This window comes from Podarcis melisellensis (assembly GCF_964234715.1).
Source record: "Podarcis melisellensis genome assembly, chromosome: 6".
NCBI classification, from domain to species: domain Eukaryota; kingdom Metazoa; phylum Chordata; class Lepidosauria; order Squamata; family Lacertidae; genus Podarcis; species Podarcis melisellensis.
The window spans coordinates 1,483,994-1,503,275 of NC_138538.1; the positions used below are offsets into that span (position 1 = coordinate 1,483,994).

Genomic DNA, 19,282 nt, shown 5'->3' on the forward strand with positions numbered 1-19,282 from the left:
CTGTATTTGCCTTTAATTCAATATTTTGTCCCCATGCTCCATCTCCCTTTATTGGATAACACTGCTCTGTTATTGAATCCTCCCTCGCAATCGTGGGGGAGAGAATTTAGTTTCCCAGGCAGCAATAAAGCCGTATTGGAGTCTTCGGAGGCCAGGAACGGCGCTACGGTTCGGAGGTGTGTGAGAGAGGAGCCCCAGGGGCTTCTGGGAAAGCCAGACCTCTGCAAGGTCTTGTCTGTTTTTCTCAAGTTAGCAAATTGAGAAAGCAGGAAAGAGCCATCGGAGACAGCCTTCTCCAACCGCAGTGATAACTTGTTTGAGGATTCCAACCCACACCCAATTTATTCATTGTAGCCATCATCAAAAATATTTATATACCGCTTAAAATGCAAAATCCCTAAGTGGTTTGCATAAAACACAGCAAGATGATTTTTTAAAAGAAAAATGCATATGCAACAATTAAAACCGAAAAAGCAAAGAAACGCATCAGTAAAAACAGAGAAGCTGTCAATAAAAAAATCATTTAAATAACAATAAATAAAGCAGAAAATGTGGTGATTATTGTATATCCAGGAGGTGTGGCGCTGTGGGTTAAACCACAGAGCCTAGGACTTGCCGATCGAAGGTCGGCAGTTCGAATCCCCATGATGGGGTGAGCTCCCGTTGCTCAGTCCCTGCTCCTGCCAACCTAGTAGTTCGAAAGCACGTCAAAGTGCAAGTAGATAAATAGGTACCACTCTGGCGGGAAGGTAAACAATGTTTCCGTGCGCTGCTCTGGTTCTCCAGAAGCGGCTTAGTCATGCTGGCCACATGACCCGGAAGCTGTACGCCGGCTCCCTCGGCCAATAAAGTGAGATGAGCACCACAACCCTAGAGTCGGCCACGACTGGACCTAATGGTCAGGAGTCCCTTTACCTCTACCTTAGGAGGTGCCAGAGTTCCCCTCATTCCTTCCATGTGCTCAACACACACAAATTCACCTCCCTCTCTGTGACTGAAGACATCTGCAAATGCCCCCCAGAAGCCTGGCTGGTGCAAAGCCTCCACCCAAAGGTTCCACTACAAATCCACCCCCAGGCTGTGCACAAATTTCAGCTCAGGAACTGCAGAAGAAACTTGGACTGTCCTTCCAAAGAGGAATGGCAGCCAGCAGACCTGCAAGGGCCCAGGTGAGGTCCTGGTGATGAGTTGCTGGGCAATGCTGTGCGTTTGGGTGGCATCACTTGCCTGGTCCAGGCGGCAGATTCGAGGCTACATTCTGTGGACGACACAGGAGGCTGCTATCTGGCGCTGCCAATGATTGCATACAAATTTAACAAATATAATACTAGAGTGATAATAACGATAAAGGACTTCAGCCTTGACAGAGCCATAATGATGGTCTCCCTCGGAAGGTGGTGCAGTCTCCTTCCTTGGAGGTTTGGGTGGCCGTCTGTCATGGATGATTTGCTGAAATTCCTGCATTGCAAGAGGTTGGACTAGATGACCCCCGGGTCCCTTCCAGCTCTAAGATTCTATGAACTAGAGGAGCTGTCCCAGAAACACCCACTCAGATGGGTCAATTGATTCTTTTGCTTGTGGTGTTACATCTGCTGGGCTTTCAGTTCTGTTTGTGGAGCACAGACCTTGGTTCTCAAACACCTTGGTACTCAAACAACTTGGAACCCAAACAGTGCAAACCCAGAACTAAGTGTTCTGGCTTGTGAACTTTTTTCAGAAGCCGAACGTGCTCCGTTTTGAGTGCCACACTTCTGTTTCAAGTGTTATGCTGAGGTCCGTCTCTTTTTGCTATTTAGTGTTTTCGTGGCTCTTTTTGGTTCTGTTTTTGTGACTGTGTGGAACCCAGTTCAGTTCAGCTAATGATTACCGTAACTGATTGTGTGACTGCAATAAGCTTATTGCTTTCATTTTATGGAGCAAGGGTCTCATTAGATAGGAAAAATTCATGTTAAAATGCTGTTTTAGGGGTTGTTTTTAAAAGTCTGAAACAGATTAATCCGTTTTGCATTACTTTCTATGGGAAAGCGCGCCTTGGTTTTGGAACGCTTTGGTTTTGGAACGGACTTCTGGAACGGATTAAGTTTGGGAACCAAGGTAGCACTATAACTCTTTTGCTTTTTACTTTTGTGCAATGCCTCTTTTACATTTCCTAGGCGGCCATTCTAAGAAAACGAGAAGAAGAGTCTGCTGGATCAGGGCCAATGGCCCATCAAGTCCAGCATCCTGTTCTCAGAAGTGGACAACCAGATAGATGCCCATTGTGGGAAACCCGCCAGCAGGATCCGGGCGCAAGAGCCCTCTTCCTTCCCGTGGTTTCCAGCAACTGTGACTTGGAAGCAATAGCAGGGTCCACTTACCTTAACTGAACAGGACATGGGTCTGAGCACATCATGCGTAGGCTTGTGCTGTCAAGTGTTTATTCTCTATTTATTTATGCACAAATTATTGCGCCTTCTTGCTCTGCGCTAGTCATCAAGCTTCCCAGTAACTCTTCAACATTCCCAAGGATACACTGATTTCCGCAGCGTAAGTGCACTCACGTCTCTTGGTCACAGCTGGCTCTATCTGGATGCTCAATAAAAAGGATGATGCAATAATTATGTGCCATTTATCTCTTCTTTAGAGCAGAGATTTGTGGAGTTAATTTCATCCTGACTGGTTCGTCATCAGCTACACTGAAACGACTGGAGCGCTGGCTGAAGGCGTCTGTCAAAAAATTATATATGTTTTTAATTTCAGGCCTATCTTTCAAGAAAACTCCCACAGAGATAACTGTGCGTACTCTGCTGTTAATGATACAGGAGTTTGTTTGTTTGCTTTGTTTTCCTAAAGGGGGTGGGAGAAAAAGACATACTACACAATGTTTTGCAGGATTCCATGCAATTAGCTTTCCTTTCCAATTTGTGCTGGCAGTTTTTGCTTTTCACTACTTCAGATCTCCTGCAAATGAAGCACATGGATCACATCTTTGGTTTAACCGAGGAGTTTTTCTCCACTTTTCTTGAGCAATGAGGGGGCTCTCAGGGTAGCGGTCTGCAGAATCATTTTCCAGCAGAGAACACATAGCACACTTTTGCAAGAAATAGTAGTGGGGTTTGTTTGCAAATCTGGAGAAGGTTGATAAGAAAAAAGTTTTCTCCCTCTTTCATAACATTAGAACTTGTGGACATTCAGTGAAGCTGAATGTGGGAAGAGTCAGGTTGGATAAAACAACGACTTTCTTCACGCAGCATCTAGTTAAAACGGTGGAAATCACTCCAACGACACCTTTCTCTTTGAAAATTCAGGTAGGTAGCCGTGTTGGAGCAATGACAAACCTAGACAGCATCTTAAAAAGAAGAGACATCACCTTGCCAACAAAGGTCTGTATAGTTCAAGCTCTGGTTTTCCCAGTAGTGATGTATGGAAGTGAGAGCTGGACCATCAAGAAGGCTGATCGCCGAAGAATGGATGCTTCTGAATTCTAGTGCTGGAGGAGACTCTTGAGAGTCCCATGGACTGCAAGAAGAAACCTCTCCATTCTGAAGGAAATTAGCCCTGAGTGCTCACTGGAAGGACAGATCCTGAAGCTGAGGCTCCAATACTTTGGCCACCTCATGAGAAGAGAAGACTCCCTGGAAAAGACCCTGATGTTGGGAAAGATGGAGGAAAGATGGAGAAATATAATGTATTTATCTTAAATACATTATAGATTTCCCCCCCATTCCTTAAAGTTCTTCTCTTCCTGGTTTCCGATTTTCCCAGTCAGTTTCGCCATTTTGGCATAATCCATCATCTTCATCAGCCATTCCTCTCTGGATAGAACTTCCACACCTGGGATTTTCTACATGCAGTGTGCTCTGATACGAATCTAGACACAACATCTGCATATACAGAAGCTCCCCCACCTATCAAGGGAGGTATCGCCCCCCCACCCTATCTTTGCTGAATTTTAATGTATAGCTTTATTATTTATAAAGCGGGTGTGTGGTTTTTATTTTTTCATAGGTGTTATGAAATATTAATGTATCATATGACACCCCCCTCTTTCCCCTTCATCTCCTTCTGTTTTTGTTTCTCCCCTTTGGGTGACAAGCAGTCAACAAATTTAATGCATGCACACATCATTTTATTTGGATGCTGCCCCTACATGGTTAAAAACCACGCTGTAGGCAGCTTACAACATGAAAAAACACGCATAATTACGCACATAACAGAAGTAGCCATAAACAACAAATAAAACACTGATAGGCACACAACAGATTTCCATATATATCATGTTGTTGTTGTTTAGTCGTTTAGTCGTGTCCATGGACCAGAGCACGCCAGGCCCTCCTGTCTTCCACTGCCTCCCTCATGCCGGCAGCTTCGAGAACACTGTCCAACCATCTCGTCCTCTGTCGTCCCCTTCTCCTTGTGCCCTCCATCTTTCACAGCATCAGGGTCTTTTCCAGGGAGTCTTCTCTTCTCCTGAGGTGGCCAAAGTCTTGGAACCTCAGCTTCAGGATCTGTCCTTCCACTCAGGGCTGATTTCCTTAAGAATGGATAGGTTTGATAGGTTTGATCTTCTTGCAGTCCATGGGACTCTCAAGAGTCTCCTCCAGCACCAGAATTCAAAAGCATCCATTCTTCGGCGATCAGCCTTCTTTATGGTCCAGCTCTCACTTCCACACATCACTACTGGGAAAACCATAGCTTTGACTATACGGACCTTTGTCGGCAAGGTAATGTCTCTGCTTTTTAAGATGCTGTCTAGGTTTGCCATGGCCTTTCTCCCAAGGAGCAGGCGTCTTTTAATTTCGTGACTGTTGTCACCATCTGCAGTGATCATGCAGCCCAAGAAAGTAAAATCTCTCACTACCTCCATTTCCTCCCCTTCTATTTGCCAGGAGGTGATGGGACCTTATATACATCATAAGAAGATCTAAAACAATGATAGAAAAGATTAAAATCAGCAGCCTCCCCTCCACCCACAAAACCACCTAAACAATACGCAGGTCAAGAAAATAATCATAATTATAATGGGAAAGGGAAAAAAGCTTGGGAGCCGCCGCTCTAACCGCTGCGCCACACTGCCTCCCTCGAAAGAAGGGCGGGGGAAAGAAATGCCGCGAGCAAGCGCGCCGATTCCCAGCCCGACCGCCAGGGGCGCCAGACGCAATAGCCGCCGCCGCAGCTCCTCCACGTGCGGCGCGCGCGCTTCTCCCTCCCCCTCCCCTTCCGGGCGCTTTGCGGCAGCGTCGCGGCCTTTTGCGACAGTCCGGAAGAAGGCGGCGGCGAGAGAAGCGCCGGTTCGCGGCGGGGAAGGGGCGCCGCCGGCATGGACGTCGGGGAGCTGCTCAGCTACCAGGTCAGCGGGGGCGGAGAGGGGGGAGGGATCCCCACAACCTCCCCCCCCCCGGGGGCGAGGAGGCGCCTGGGGTGTCGCCATGGTTACCGACAGGGGGAGGGGGGCTGCATCATGTGTTGTTGTTTCGGGGTGGGGGAGGGGCCCGGGGGAGCCCTGCCCCCCCATGGTTGCTCTCACTTGTTAAATGCGTGCAGGTAAGACCGCCTTTCGCACTGGGCGGCTCACGACATGGAAATCAACATTCCATCATCATCATCATCACTTTTAATTTTTATATCTTCCATTAGCACCTTAGAGACCAGCGAAGTTTGTTACTGGTATGAGCTTCTATGTGCATGCACACTTCCTTCTTCAGATACTTCAGAAATAGACTGGAAAGAGAAGCTGCTGAATTGCAACTTATCACCAAACTTAAAACTATGGAGAGACCTGGTCTGAATAGAGACATTGGATTCTTTTCTCATTATACATGACAAAGCCATTTTTCACCTTCTCACCCCTTGCTTTTTCCTGTAAGACCAATTGCAGTCGTTAACAGTCATCAACAGGTTTACCACACCTATCAGCCAATCACCCGTTCCCACCCCCCTTCTGAGTAACACCCCTCCCCACCCTCTCACTATGTACAGTGGTACCTCAGGTTAAATACACTTCAGGTTACAGACTCTGCTAACCCAGAAATAGTACCTGAGGTTAAGAACTTTGCTTCAGGATGAGAACAGAAATCGCGGCCCCATTAGCTATAGTGGTGCTTCAGGTTGAGAGCAGTTTCAGGTTAAGAACGGACCTCCGGAACAAATTAAGTACTTAACCCGAGGTACCACTGTATAAAGGTCTGGTGACTTTTGTCTCAGTGTATCTGAAGAAGTGTGCATGCTCATACCAAGAACAAACTTAGTTGGTCTCTAAGGTGCTACTGGACGTGGGTGGCTCTGTGGGTTAAACCACAGAGTCTAGGACGTGCAGATCAGAAGGTCAGCGGTTCGAATCCCCGCGAAGGGGTGAGCTCCCGTTGCTCGGTCCCTGCTCCTGTCAATCTAGCAGTTCAAAAGCATGTCAAAGTGCAAGTAGATAAATAGGTACCGCTCTGGCGGGAAGGTAAACGGCGTTTCCGTGCACTGCTCTGGTTCGTCAGAAGTGGCTTAGTCATGCTGGCCACATGACCCGGAAGCTGTACGCCGGCTCCCTCGGCCAGTAAAGTGAGATGAGCGCTGCAACCCCAGAGTCGTCGGCGACTGGACCTAATACTTAGGGATCCCTTTACCTGGAATGAATTTTAAATTTTTTTATATTTTGTTTCAACTACGGCAGACCAACATAGCTTGTTGTTGTTTAGTTATTTAGTTGTGTCCGCCTCTTTGTGACCCCCTGGACCAGATCACGCCAGGCACTCCTGTCTTCCACTGCCTCCCCCAGTTTGGTCAAACTCATGCTGGTAGCTTCAAGAACACTGTCCCACCATCTCGTCCTCTGTCGTCCCCTTCTCCTTGTGCCCTCCATCTTTCCCAACATCAGGGTCTTTTCCAGGGAGTCTTCTCTTTTCATGAGGTGGCCAAAGTATTGGAGCCTCAGCTTCACGATTATTATTTTTTATTTTGTTTCAACTACGGCAGACCAACATAGCTACCTACCTGTATACCGTCTTTCTATCTTACAATACCCAAGGCGGTTTACAAGCCGAAGAAACAAAGAATGCACACCTTATAACAACCTAGGTAAAGGGACCCCTGATCGTTAAGTCCAGTCGCGGACGACTTTGGGGTTGCTGCGCTCATCTCGCTTTACTGGCCAAGGGAGCCGGCGTTTGTCCACAGATAGTTTTTCCGGATCATGTGGCCAGCATGACTTAAGCCGCTTCTGGCGAACCAGAGCAGCACACAGAAACGCTGTTTACCTTCCCACCTCAGTGGTACCTATTTATCTACTTGCACTTTGATGTGCTTTCAAACTGTTAGGTTGGCAGGATCTGAAACCAAGCAACGGGAGCTCACCCCGTCCTTGAACCGCCAACCTTCTGATTGGCAAGCCCTAGGCTCAGTTGTTTAGACCACAGCACCACCATAACAACCTAATGTAATACAAAAATGTGATAATGAAGCATAACTTTAAAATAAGCAACTTGCATCAAATAAAGTAACATTCAGCAATCATTAGATTACTATAGAATAATAATATTTCGTTATTAAATATATAAAACCTTTTTATTCCCATAAGCATTTACTGGGCATTGGTGTTTATTTCATAAAATTTATACACCGCTTGATTGTAAAAAAACAAACTCAAAGTGGTTTTAAAATGTTCGCTTAATTGTCCTCTGCTCACTGTTTTCTTGTCTCTGCATGTAGTTTGATGCAATTTTATTGTGCTGTTTTATTCTTGTACTAGTTGGGTAATTTTGCAGTGTAAAGCAGTATACAGTGGTACCTCGGGATGCGAACGGGATCCATTCCAGAGCCCCGTTCACATCCTGAATGGAACGTAAGACGCGACAGCGCGTCTGCACGTGTCGCGTTTTGCCGCTTCCGCGCATGCGCATATTGAACCCGAGCATATTGAACCCGAGGTATGACTGTATAAGTCTCTTAAGAAGTAATAAACATTGGAGAAAGACAAACAACCTGTGGCTTGGTGGATAGAAGCACCAGCTTTGTGTGTAGAAGTTCCTAGGTTCAGGGCTCAGCGTCTCCACGTTGAAAGGACCACAGGTGTCATCAGGACTAGGAAGGACTCACATAAGGCCTTGGGTAGATGCCATAATACTAGAACCAATGATGCCCTCCATCCATTGAATACCATTTGCTGAGAAGTGGTTGCCTCCATGTGATACTTATGGGTTTCTCAAGTGGCTTCTGATTAGCCACACCGGGGAGTAGGATGCTGCTGCACTAAATAGCCTGCCTTCTTCTGATCCACCTTCAGGGCTTGTGTTCTGTGAGGAAGCCTCGTGTGGCCTCTCTGGGTTCCCCTTCCAGCTTTGGGGAAGAAAACGGGGAAAGACAAGTAACTGAAGAAAGGGATCCATGGGTGGCTGGAGAGGGCTGGAGAAACAAAGTCTCTCTTGGGGAGCAGCCATGTGTCTCTCTTGCACCTGGACTGTACATGTGCTGATTGCAGGCGCTTGGCTCTGCCCCCTTTCCAGAGAGCGGCTTCACCATCACACAGGTTTTCGCTTGAATTCATCTCTTGCAACAAGCTAAACTACCTTCAGGATTGATTTCTCTATTTTCTGAAAATTCTATTTTTGAGTTTGTTGTTTGATTTTTAATAGTTACGGTATTAAGATTTTTATCACTTGGGGGGGGGGGGGAGAGGAAGCCATTAGGGCTGCTGTAGCTGAGAATGGTGATGCCTCTAGCTAACATCTTAGATTCTTTCTTACACTTTGTCACTTTCATGTTCTTGAAATGCGGGTGGTGGAACGTGTGGCCTTTGTCTGGTGGTAGACACGTAGCCTTTTGCATTCATTCTAATGCCCACCTCATAAATATCAATCACTTAAGGTGCCATGGAGCAGTGATGGGAGACCTGTGCTGGTGTGTGGTTCCCAGCATTCCTCACCAGGCTGGCTGGGGCAGGTGGGAGTTGGGGGGGGGGTTCCAGCACCCATCTGGAAGGCCTCAGGTTCCCCTGTTGAAACTCAGTGCTCAAATGAAGCAGAACATGCAAAAGAGAGAAGGTTGTACCGATAGCAGGAAAACTGTAGGAGGCAGACCTGGGAGGTGCATTTGAAATAAATAGCTCTGTGACAGTTTCTAGTCATGCTCGGAGATGCAATTCTATCCATGGAAAGCTAAGAGGAGATGCAGCTTTGCTTCTATTTAACAGTTGAATAATTTCTCAAGACTGAAGGTATTTGAAATGGGTTAAATTAAAGTTGCACCTCATTTGCTTTTCCAGTTTCCATGTAACGAAAATAGGTGATTTTGAGAACCAATTTGATGCTCCGTCTCGCCCCTTTCATTAAGAAAAAAGTTGTTCCTCCCTCACCTACTCCCCCCACCCCCCTGGCCTCTTCCTTTCCAAGCTTCAAATCCTGGGTCCTTACTAGGTGAGTTTTAGGGACTCTCCCTTCCTCTTCTCACAAGGACCACCTGCAAATCCCCTGCTGTGAAGCAGGTACACCTGGAGGGCCAGAGGTTCCCTATTCTTGTGCTGCTGCAAGGCCATAATATTTGGGAAAATAATTAATAATAATAATAATTTATTATTTATAACCCATCCATCTGGCTGGGTTTCCCCAGCCACTCTGGGCGGCTTCCAACAAAACATTAAAATACAGTGGTCTGTTAAACATTAAAAACTTACCTGAACAGGGCTGCCTTCAGCTGTCTTCTAAATGTCAGGTAGTTGTTCTTCTCTTTGACATCTGGTGGGAGGCCGTGCCACAGCGCAGGTGCCACCACCAAGAAGGCCCTCTACCTGGTTCCCTGTAACTTGGCTTCTCACAGTGAGGGAACTACCAGAAGGCCCTTGGAGCTGGACTTCAGTGTCCAGGCAGAATGATGGGGGTGGAGATGCTTCTTCAGGTATACAGGTCCGAGGAAATTTAGGATTTTAAAGGTCAGCACCAACACTTTGAATTGTGCTCGGAAATGTACTGGGAGCCAATGTTTGTCTTTCAGGACTGGTGTTATGTGGTCCTGGCGGCCGCTCCCAGTCACCAGTCCAGCTGCCACATTCTGGATTAATTGCAGTTTCCGGGTCACATAGCCCCACACAGAGCGCACTGCAGTAATCCAAGCGAGAGATAACCAGAGCATGCACCACTCTGACAAGACAGTCTGTGGGCAGGGAGGGTCTCAGCCTGCGTACCAGATGGAGCTGGTAGACAGCTGCCCTGGACACAGGATTGACCTACACCTCCATGGACAGCTGTGAGTCCAAAATGACTCCCAGGCTGCGCACCTGGTCCTTCAGGGGCACAGTCACCCCATTCAGGACCAGGGAGTCCTCCACACTTGCCTGCCTTCTATCCTCCAAAAACAGTACTTCTGTCTTGTCGGGATTCAACCTCAATCTGTTAGCCGCCATCTATCCTCCAAACGCCTCCAGACACTCACACAGGACCTTCACAGCCTTCACTGGTTCTGATTTAAAAGAGAGGTAGAGCTGGGTATCATCCGCATACTGATGAACACCCAACCCAAACCCCCTGATGATCTCTCCCAGCGGCTGCATGTAGATGTTGAAAAGCATGGGGGAGAGGACAGAACCCTGAGGCACCCCACAAGTGAGAGCCCAGGGGTCTGAACACTCATCCCCCCCCCACCACTTTCTGAACCGGCCCAGAAGGAAGGAGCGGAACCACTGTATAACTGTGCCCCCAGCTCCCAGCCCCTCTAGACGGTCCAGAAGGATGTTATGGTCGATGGTATCAAACGCCACTGAGAGATCCAGAAGAACTACGAAACTCTCACTTTTGTCCCTAGTCTGCCGGAGACCATCAACCAGCACAACCAAGGCAGTGTCAATCTCATGATGGGGCCTGAATCTGGAAGGGATCCAAATGGTCTGCTTCTTCCAGGCATGCTGGAGTTGTTCAGCAACCACTTGCTCAATCACCTTGCCCAAGAATGGAAGATTTGAGACTGGGCGATAGTTGGCCATATTGCCTGGGTTTAGAGATATATTTTTTTACGAAGTGGTTTAATGACCGCCTCTTTCAGTGGATCTGGGAAGGCTCCCTCACAGAGAGAAGCATTCACCACCCCGTGAAGCCCATTACCCAGCCCTTCTCGGCTAGCTTTTATAAGCCAGGATGGGCAAGGATCAAGGAGACAGGTGGTTGGTTTCACTCGTCCAAGCAGCCTGTCCACATCCTCGGAGGAAACAGATTGGAACTGAACAGCTGAGCCTGCAGCATTTTGTCTTTCTTGGGATCCAAGGAGCGCAGCACTATCCAGAACAGGTTGGCTCCTATCCACCCACCAACAGTGCCTCAGTCTGGCTTGGATTGAGCTCCAGTTTATCGGCTCTTGCCAGACCTGTGGAGGTACAAAGCAGAAATAGTGCTGCATGTCATCAGCATATTGATGACATTGCAAAACACATATTCAGGTGACCCCACTTAGCCGTTTCGTATAGATGTTAAGTGGCATGGGGGGTATGATCATCCGCTGTAGAATTCCATATTGGAACACCCCCCACAAGCACCACTTTCATCCAAAAGCAATTAGAACCACTACAAAGTGGTCCCCCCCACCCACAACCAAGGCAGCTGAGTTGATTCAGGGGTCCCAAGGCAACTGATATAAAAGAATGAAATCCATCTAATCTCTTCTAACAGAGCAATTAAATCCAGAGCAGCTGTCTGCCCTCTTTATTGTACTGGGCCCAACACATTCAGGCTGTGGGGAGCAGCTGCTTGTGCTGGGAAATAGGAAAGTTTGTTACTGAATCTTAAGTTGCCTCCAGCCCCCCTTCTAAAAAATCTCTTTGCTACAATGCCCAGGGGGCCTAGCATTTCTGCTCTGCCAGCCTGAGCAGCCCCTTGAGGAATCTTTTGGAGGTGCCCAGAAAGTGATGGTTGATCCCAAATGTTGCACCTTTGGATTCCTTGCAGTTCTGCAGAGGATGCTGAGGAATAGCTCTTGGGGCGCCTGTAGTTGCAAGGGACTCTGTCTTGCGACTCTTAGAGCACATGCTGTTTTGCTGAAAAGTTGCTGCCCCCCTATTGTGTAGCCTCGAGCAATCTGATCATCTCAGTGTCTGAAATGGGAATAACACTTATGAGGTCAAACAAGTTAGGCTCATATAATTCTTCCCTTCCTTTCCCAGTTCTAAAAATACCACACTGCTATACAGTGGTACCTCGGGTTACAGACGCTTCAGGTTACAGACTCTGCTAACCCAGAAAAAGTACCTCAGGTGAAGAACTTTGCTTCAGGATGAGAACAGAAATCGCGCGGCAGCAGCGGGAGGCCCCATTAGCTAAAGTGTTGTTGTTGTTTAGTCGTTTAGTCGTGTCCGACTTTTCGTGGCCCCCTGGACCAGAGAACGCCAGGCACTCCTGTCTTCCACTGCCTCCCGCAGTTTGGTCAAACTCATGCTGGTAGCTTCGAGAACACTATCCAACCATCTTGTCCTCTGTCGTCCCCTTCTCCTTGTGCCCTCCATCTTTCCCAACATCAGGGTCTTTTCCAGGGAGTCTTCTCTTCTCATGAGGTGGCCAAAGTATTGGAGCCTCAGCTTCAGGATCTGTCCTTCCAGGGAGCACTCAGGGCTGATTTCCTTCAGAATGGAGAGGTTTGATCTTCTAGCAGTCCATGGGACTCTCAAGAGTCTCCTCAAGCACCATAATTCAAAAGCTAAAGTGGTACCTCGGGTTAAGAACAGTTTCAGGTTAAGAACGGACCTCCAGAACGAATCCAGAACCCCTTTGCATTATGGCCATGCCGTTATAATGATATCCTCTGTGCGTCACTTCACTACCACCCTTGACAAGGCATTTGTGAAACTCAAATCTGTATCTTAAGCACATTTCACTGAGCTCTCTTCATGTGGCAAATGGAATTTATTTCCAAGCTGCCTGCATGGCTGTTTGAAATGTGAAAACAGTTATCAGAAAGGTTGGCTGTGCATGTGATATCCTCTAGAAATGTGGCAGTGGGGTGGTGCTTTCTGTTCCCGTTAATCGATAGGGTCTTAATGACGCCCTTTCTTCTGTGGCAATCCGTACTCTGCCTTCTGCTGTAGCCTTTTCAACTCTGGAGCTGATGGCATTAAGAGTGTGCAGATAGAAGCAGTGCTTATCATTCTGACACCCACAAAAATGTGAAAAGCATTTTTAAGAGCCTTTGGGGGAAATGGCTCCATTGACGGGCAGCAGGCCAACAACTGCCCCATGGTGTGAATTTTTTTGCTGGCTGGCATCCTTGGCAACCTCTTTGAGTGCTCAGGGATAGTTTCCTAGGAAGCTGTGGCCAACTGTTGATTTTCCCTCCCTTTGCCAGAATAACCCTGCAAGGGCAGCCGAATGCAGACTCGCTAAATTTGACTGATGTTTTTATAACAGTGTTCTGATCCATTTATTTGCGCAGGGCCCAGAGTTTCATGCTCCAACAAGCTTATTCTTCATCTGACAATTCAGTGGGAAGCCAAAAAGCAGTTAAAGCATTAGCCGGAGTCATTACAGAGGGACATTCTCATTTAAGGGAGGTTCAGCTAGATTGATTTCCTCAGAGTCTAGCAGTTGGAGATGTCTTGGGAGCAGCTTCTGTTGGTAACCTTGCTGTTGCTTCGGCTGCAATCACACTCGTGAAGATGCTTTATCTTCTTCACAGCAGTGGCAGCGGCTGGGAGTAGATGGGTGCGAGTCTGCTGCTTTTAGAGTATACAGTAATGGGGAGCGCTCACCCTGTGTGGTTCCTTTTGCATAGGCTTGCTGGGGCGACACCTTCTTTGCGTCAGAATCATAGAGTTGTACAGTTGGAGGAGACCCCAAAGGATTGTCTAGTCCAACCCCCTGCAATGCAGGAATCACAGCTAAAGATTCCCTGGCAGATGGCCACCCAACCTCTCTTTAAAAACCTTCAAGGAAGAAGATTCCACCACCTCCCAAGGGAGTCCATTCCACTGTCTAACACAGTGTTTCTCAACCTTGGGTCCCCAGATGTTGTTGGTCTACAACTCCCATCATCCCTGAGCTCTGCCCTTGCTAGCTAGGGATGATGGGAGTTGTAGGCCAAAAAACATCTGGGGACCCAAGGTTGAGAAAGGCTGGTCTAACAGCTCTTAACTAACATAAAATTCTTCCTAATGTTTAGTCCAGTTTCCTTTCTTATACAGCTTGAATCCCATGGTTTGAGCCCTACCCTCCAAAGCAGGAGAAAACAAAATTGCTCTATCTTTCATGTGAAAGCCCTTGAGATATTTGAAGATGGATATATCATGCCACCTCTCAGTCTTCTCCTCTCCAGGCTAAACATGCCCAACAACCTCAGCCGGAAAACCCTTGCACCTTCCTGATGTTCTGGACTGCAGCTCCCACTGGCTGGGACCGATGGGCGTGTTAGTTCAAAACATCTGGGTGGCGCCAGGTAGGCAAAGGATGCTTTAGGCCAGGGGTCAGCAAACTTTTTCAGCAGGGGGCCGGTCCACTGTCCCTCAGACCTTGTGGGGAGCCAAACTATATTTTGAAGAGAAAAAAAAATGAATGAATTTCTATGCCCCACAAATAACCCGGAGATGAATTTTAAATAAAAGCACACATTCCACTCATGTAAAAACACGCTGATTCCCAGACCATCCACGGGCCGGATTTAGAAGGCGATTGGGCCGGATCTGGCCCCCGGGCCTTAGTTTGCCTACCCATGCTTTAGGGTTCCCTTCGAGGAACTGCAAGGACACTTCTCAATTCCTGTCAGCTTCACTTCTGAGTATACTTTGGATTTCCTGGGAACATTTCTGAATTGCCTTTCTCTGGCTGATCTTTGCCACAATCCCTTCTCCCTCTGTGCAGTGTTTGGATCTTCACAGGTTCTTGATATAATTCCCTCTCCCCACCGTCTCCGCGCCCCCAACCTGACTCCTGTACATTCCACACATTGTACAAATTCTTCATCTTGCTTCTAATCCCAAGTGAAAACATTCATTTTTCTCCTGTCGTTGTTTCTCCAGGTTTCATGGGTTTCGTTATTATTTATTACCCTCTTATTTAATTCTAAGTATTTTTGATGCAATTTGCATGTGGCACAGAAGACATTAGAAAATGTAATGCTGCACTGTATTTCATCGAGCTCCGCTTGTTTCAACAGCTCGTCTGGAAAAGAAGATTGATTTTGCTCATATTTTTTCTTCCCGGTTTTAGAAATGAAAGACTCCCGCAGTGAAAGGAAAGGGGGGCCGGCATCTATTCAGGCATATTTCAAATCCCTGCAACATTTCCCCCCCCCCTTCTTTCCCCACACCCAAGCTCCACATTTCCCAGTGAGATGAGGCTTCTGCAAGCAAGGCTGGGGAAAATAAACATTCATTTCCTTATTTGTTTGCCTGTTTTCAAAGCGTAGTCTGGGTACAGTGGTGCCTCGCAAGACGAAATTAATCCGTTCCGTGAGGCTCTTCGTATAGCGGTTTTTTCGTCTTGCGAAGCAAGCCCATTGACAGTTTAGCGGATTAGCGCTACAGCTGTCAAGCGGCTTCCAGCGATCAGCTGTTAAGCGGCTTATCAGCGGAACAGCTGATAAGCGGCTTAGCGGCTTAAGAAAAGGGCGAAAAAAGCGAAAAAAACCAGCGGGGGGATGCAAGATTTTTTTCGTCTTGCGAAGCAACCCCATAGGGGAATTCGTTTTACGAAGCGCCTCCAAAACGGAAAACCCTTTCGTCTAGCGGGTTTTTCGTCTTGCGAGGCGTTCGTCTTGCGGGGCACCACTGTATTACTTAGGAGTCAGCCTCTGCCCGTTTTCCCTCTCCCTTCCGCTTCTCAGAACCCCTCAGGCCTGCGCTGCGCTTGGGTGACCCGCCTGCCGCTTTCAATGAAATGGCCCCATCACATCAGAAGGCTGTCATTCATTCATCCCCCGGGGAGTTGTGTGAGGCTTGGTTTACTTGCCTGTTGTCTGGTGATATCCCTTCTGGGGATGCATCCTGTTCACTCCCATTTGGTGCTGGTGCCATGCATGACCTGTGGGGATTACGGAGGCTGAGTCTGTGAGCAGGGAGGCTTGTGGCCACCTTCTTCCTACCAGACTTGCAATATATTTGATGATTACAGGGAGATGTGAAAATACCCCTGAAGGAAGAAGGCAGAGGTTCTCAAAAGGGTGTGGCAGCAGAGGATGGCAAGGGTGGCAGGAAGATTCAAGGACAATCAAATAAACATTCACACAGCTCAGTGTAGTATAGTACAGTATAGTATTAAAATATTTTCATTATTATTTTGCAGAATATAGATAGGTACCTTTTCAAAATGAGAGCAAGAGCATCAGGTGATACCAAGCACAATCCTAGTTGCGTTTTCTAATGCATTTCTTGCCAATAAAAAATTCAGTGTGGCGCGAGCAAGTTTTTGTTCTGAAAGTGTGGCCCAGAGAAAAAAGTTTGTGGACAACTGGTCTAAGGTTCTTGTAAGATCCTTCTTGTAAGATCCGTGATTATTTACTTACTTAGTGGAACAAATGTTTTTGAAGTGGTGTGCAATAGAAAGCAGGGTTTTTATGAGCGCATGCCCTTCGGGTGCTGCTGCCGCCGCCGCTTGTCTTGCATTTGGATGGCAAGGCCTCCTGGAGGACTGAGTCCCGTAGATCAGCTTCAGCCCAGGCCTCCAAGTGGGGAAGCTTCAGCACCGCCTCCATGGACTTCCTTCGGCCTTGCATTCATTCCTCCTCCGATGCCATTGAAAGAGTTCTTTGAAAACAAAGACTCTGGGCTATCTGCGTCGAGGCAATTGTTGAACACATTATCTTAAAGTGGCAGTTAATGGCGTGCATGCCCTTGTTGCCTCTGTTTTTCCGAGCTTGAGGCAATGTTGGGCTGCGTTCAGTGTGCTTATGATCTTTATTCCACGGAGTCAAGGGAAAAGATGGTGATTTGTTTGCACCCTCCGGACCGGAGGACAGAATGCTGCGTCTGCACCGCTGTCAGTAGCTGGCGGTGAGCTATTCTTTGGCAGCAGGTGTGGGTCAGGGGAGGAGCCATGCGTGGTTTTGCTGACATTGCCAGCAGCCCGATTAAATGGAAGCCAGCTTTGTATTATTGTGTTCCCATTCCGAGGCCAGTTAATTCTGGTGCAGAGGCTTGGAGAGTTTGCTTCCAGGTGTAATGTGTTTGCTCCAGGCAAGGCTTTTGGTCCCGACACGGAAATGGATTGGTGGTTGTGCAGAAGTGCCATTTGGACGGCTCCCTTGGCCCTTCGTGATTGTGTTGCCGAGGTCCTTAGGAACACGGCTCCCCCCTTTTCTGAGCCAGCTCGACTAATTGCTTTCCCATTTTGATTGTCCTGGATTTCTCTTCTCTAAACATTTAATCTATGCTGTGCTCCATCAAATAGTGGCTCTGCCTTCGTGCCAGGTTTGGCTTGGGCGACGCTGGGCACCGTGCCTCTTAATTCGGCACCAAACATTTGGTCAGGGGAGGGAGGGAAGGAGGGACCCGCCTGCAACAATTGCACTGAGTACAGCACCTGTCGGTTTGCAAAGAGCTCAGGAACCCATAAACTTTTACACAGCGCAGCAAAACAGTTGCAGATGGCCTAAACTGATGATTAAATATTGCTGCTGTTTTGCCCAGAAAGGCTGTGCCCATACCCCATGTGTCTGGTTTCTGATTACTTCGTGTAATTAAGGGGTCGCAGCCAAGTCCAGCTATTTCCAAGGGTTCCTCTTCCAATCCATCTCGGGAGAGCAGAGGGGAAAGCAATTGTCACGATTGCCAAAAGCTGATTTGTGCTGCTGCAGTCAGTCAATTCCCAGTTGCCACTTTTGGGCCTCGGAACAGAACGCCTGCGTGATGCTTGAGGACAGCTGAGAGAGGCAAGACGAGGATGGATCGTGGGCTCTGCCTGCTGCCGGCGGCGCAAAAGCGATTGAGATTGCTCTGGTAGGCAACAGGCTATAAATCTGCCTGTAGCGAGCCCACTAGATGCCAGGGGCTGCCAGTTTGACAAGACGCAGCCTTCTTGCAAGCCCCTTCCCTCACAGCCTTCCCGTGTTTCCCACAGTTGAGAGGCCATTTTCTAGTGGGATTCCTTGGGAGAGTTCTGCCCTGGCTCACTCCTCAAAGAGCCACCCAGGAGATGAGGAGAGGGGCCTGGGTAGTGGAAAGTTCAGCCACTTGCTTTGCCTGAAGTTGCAAAGTTCTAAAACATGCCAGAACTGATTTTTTAAATTCAGTTTTCATGCCCTCGAATAACAGGCTTTGTGTTCATGTGTTGATGGACGTGGAGGCCCAGTGGAACCACAGGAAAAAATAGGGAGATTTCAGTATGGAAGGGTGAACCCCAGGGGATGCAGAGATATAAAAAAGGGCACCCCCACGAAGAACAAAATGTTGACCTATAAAGCCTTAACGGACTGCAGTACCTCAAGGACCCCCCCCCCCATTTACCCCAACCCTTTGATCCTCATCTGGGGCCCTTCCTTGTGTTCTTCCTCCATGAGAGGTCTGGTCGACGGGTGACATGAGGATGGGCCTTGTCTGTAGTGGCTCCCTACTGGTGGGATGCTCTTCCCAGGGAGGCTTACCTGGTGCCTTCACTGCATATTGTTAGGTGCCAGGAAAAAACGTTCCTCTTCTAGACCCTTGACCAATGAAACAATCTATAGCCTTTTAAATGTGTCCGTGGGGGGGGGGGTTGTTGTTACGTTACGCATTTTGTGTTTTGTACTGTAAACTTGCCACCTTGCGATCTTTGGATGAAGTGTTTGTGTGTGTGTGTAACTGTATACATTTAATTAATAGGAATCATAAATAAAAAATCCCATGGGGGGCTGAGCAAGCTCAGTGGTCTCCAGAAACCACAGAGCATTGAGTGCTGGCTAGAAGATGAAAATGGACGACTGGGGACGGGTGTGAACTACCCAGCTCGAGACCTTGACAGAGTTACAGCCGGGAGTGTCCTGCAGGATTATTAGCCACAATATTTTGTTGCAGTTCCTACATTAGTATGTCAGGAATCCATAGATCTGCTCTGTATTTTAATTTCCTATTGTCTGTGTTCATCCTGGCAGCAGTGGTCCTAAACACCAACATTTTTTTTTAACCTTTCCATCAGCTGTGGGCTCTCATGAACGGTTCTAGTCTGTGGGTTATATAGCGACTCTGAGAAACGTTCAGCCTAGTTGAGTCTCACCCTCCTAACCTGTAAAAGGGCCAACTTGCGGACTTCCGGAGGCGGCGCAAAACGGCAATGGCGGTCCTCTTTACCCAGTGAAGAGGGGCTCCGCGAAAAAGGGTTGTCCGCTACGGCAAAGCGGAGACCCATTAAGATAAACCGCAGGCAGAGCGAGCCTGCGGCCG

General features: G+C 47.9%; 1 protein-coding gene across 1 annotated transcript in view; it reads left to right on the top strand.

The window, feature by feature from the left end:
* Positions 1-5,242: 5,242 nt before the first annotated feature.
* CTNNBL1 (catenin beta like 1) overlaps positions 5,243-19,282 on the top strand; it is a 91,939-nt gene continuing 77,899 nt past the window's right edge. Inside the window, exon 1 of the mRNA XM_081916934.1 lies at positions 5,243-5,329. Within this exon, the coding sequence (XP_081773060.1) occupies positions 5,300-5,329 (30 nt within the window). The 5' untranslated portion in view covers positions 5,243-5,299. The remainder of the gene's footprint in view (positions 5,330-19,282) is intronic.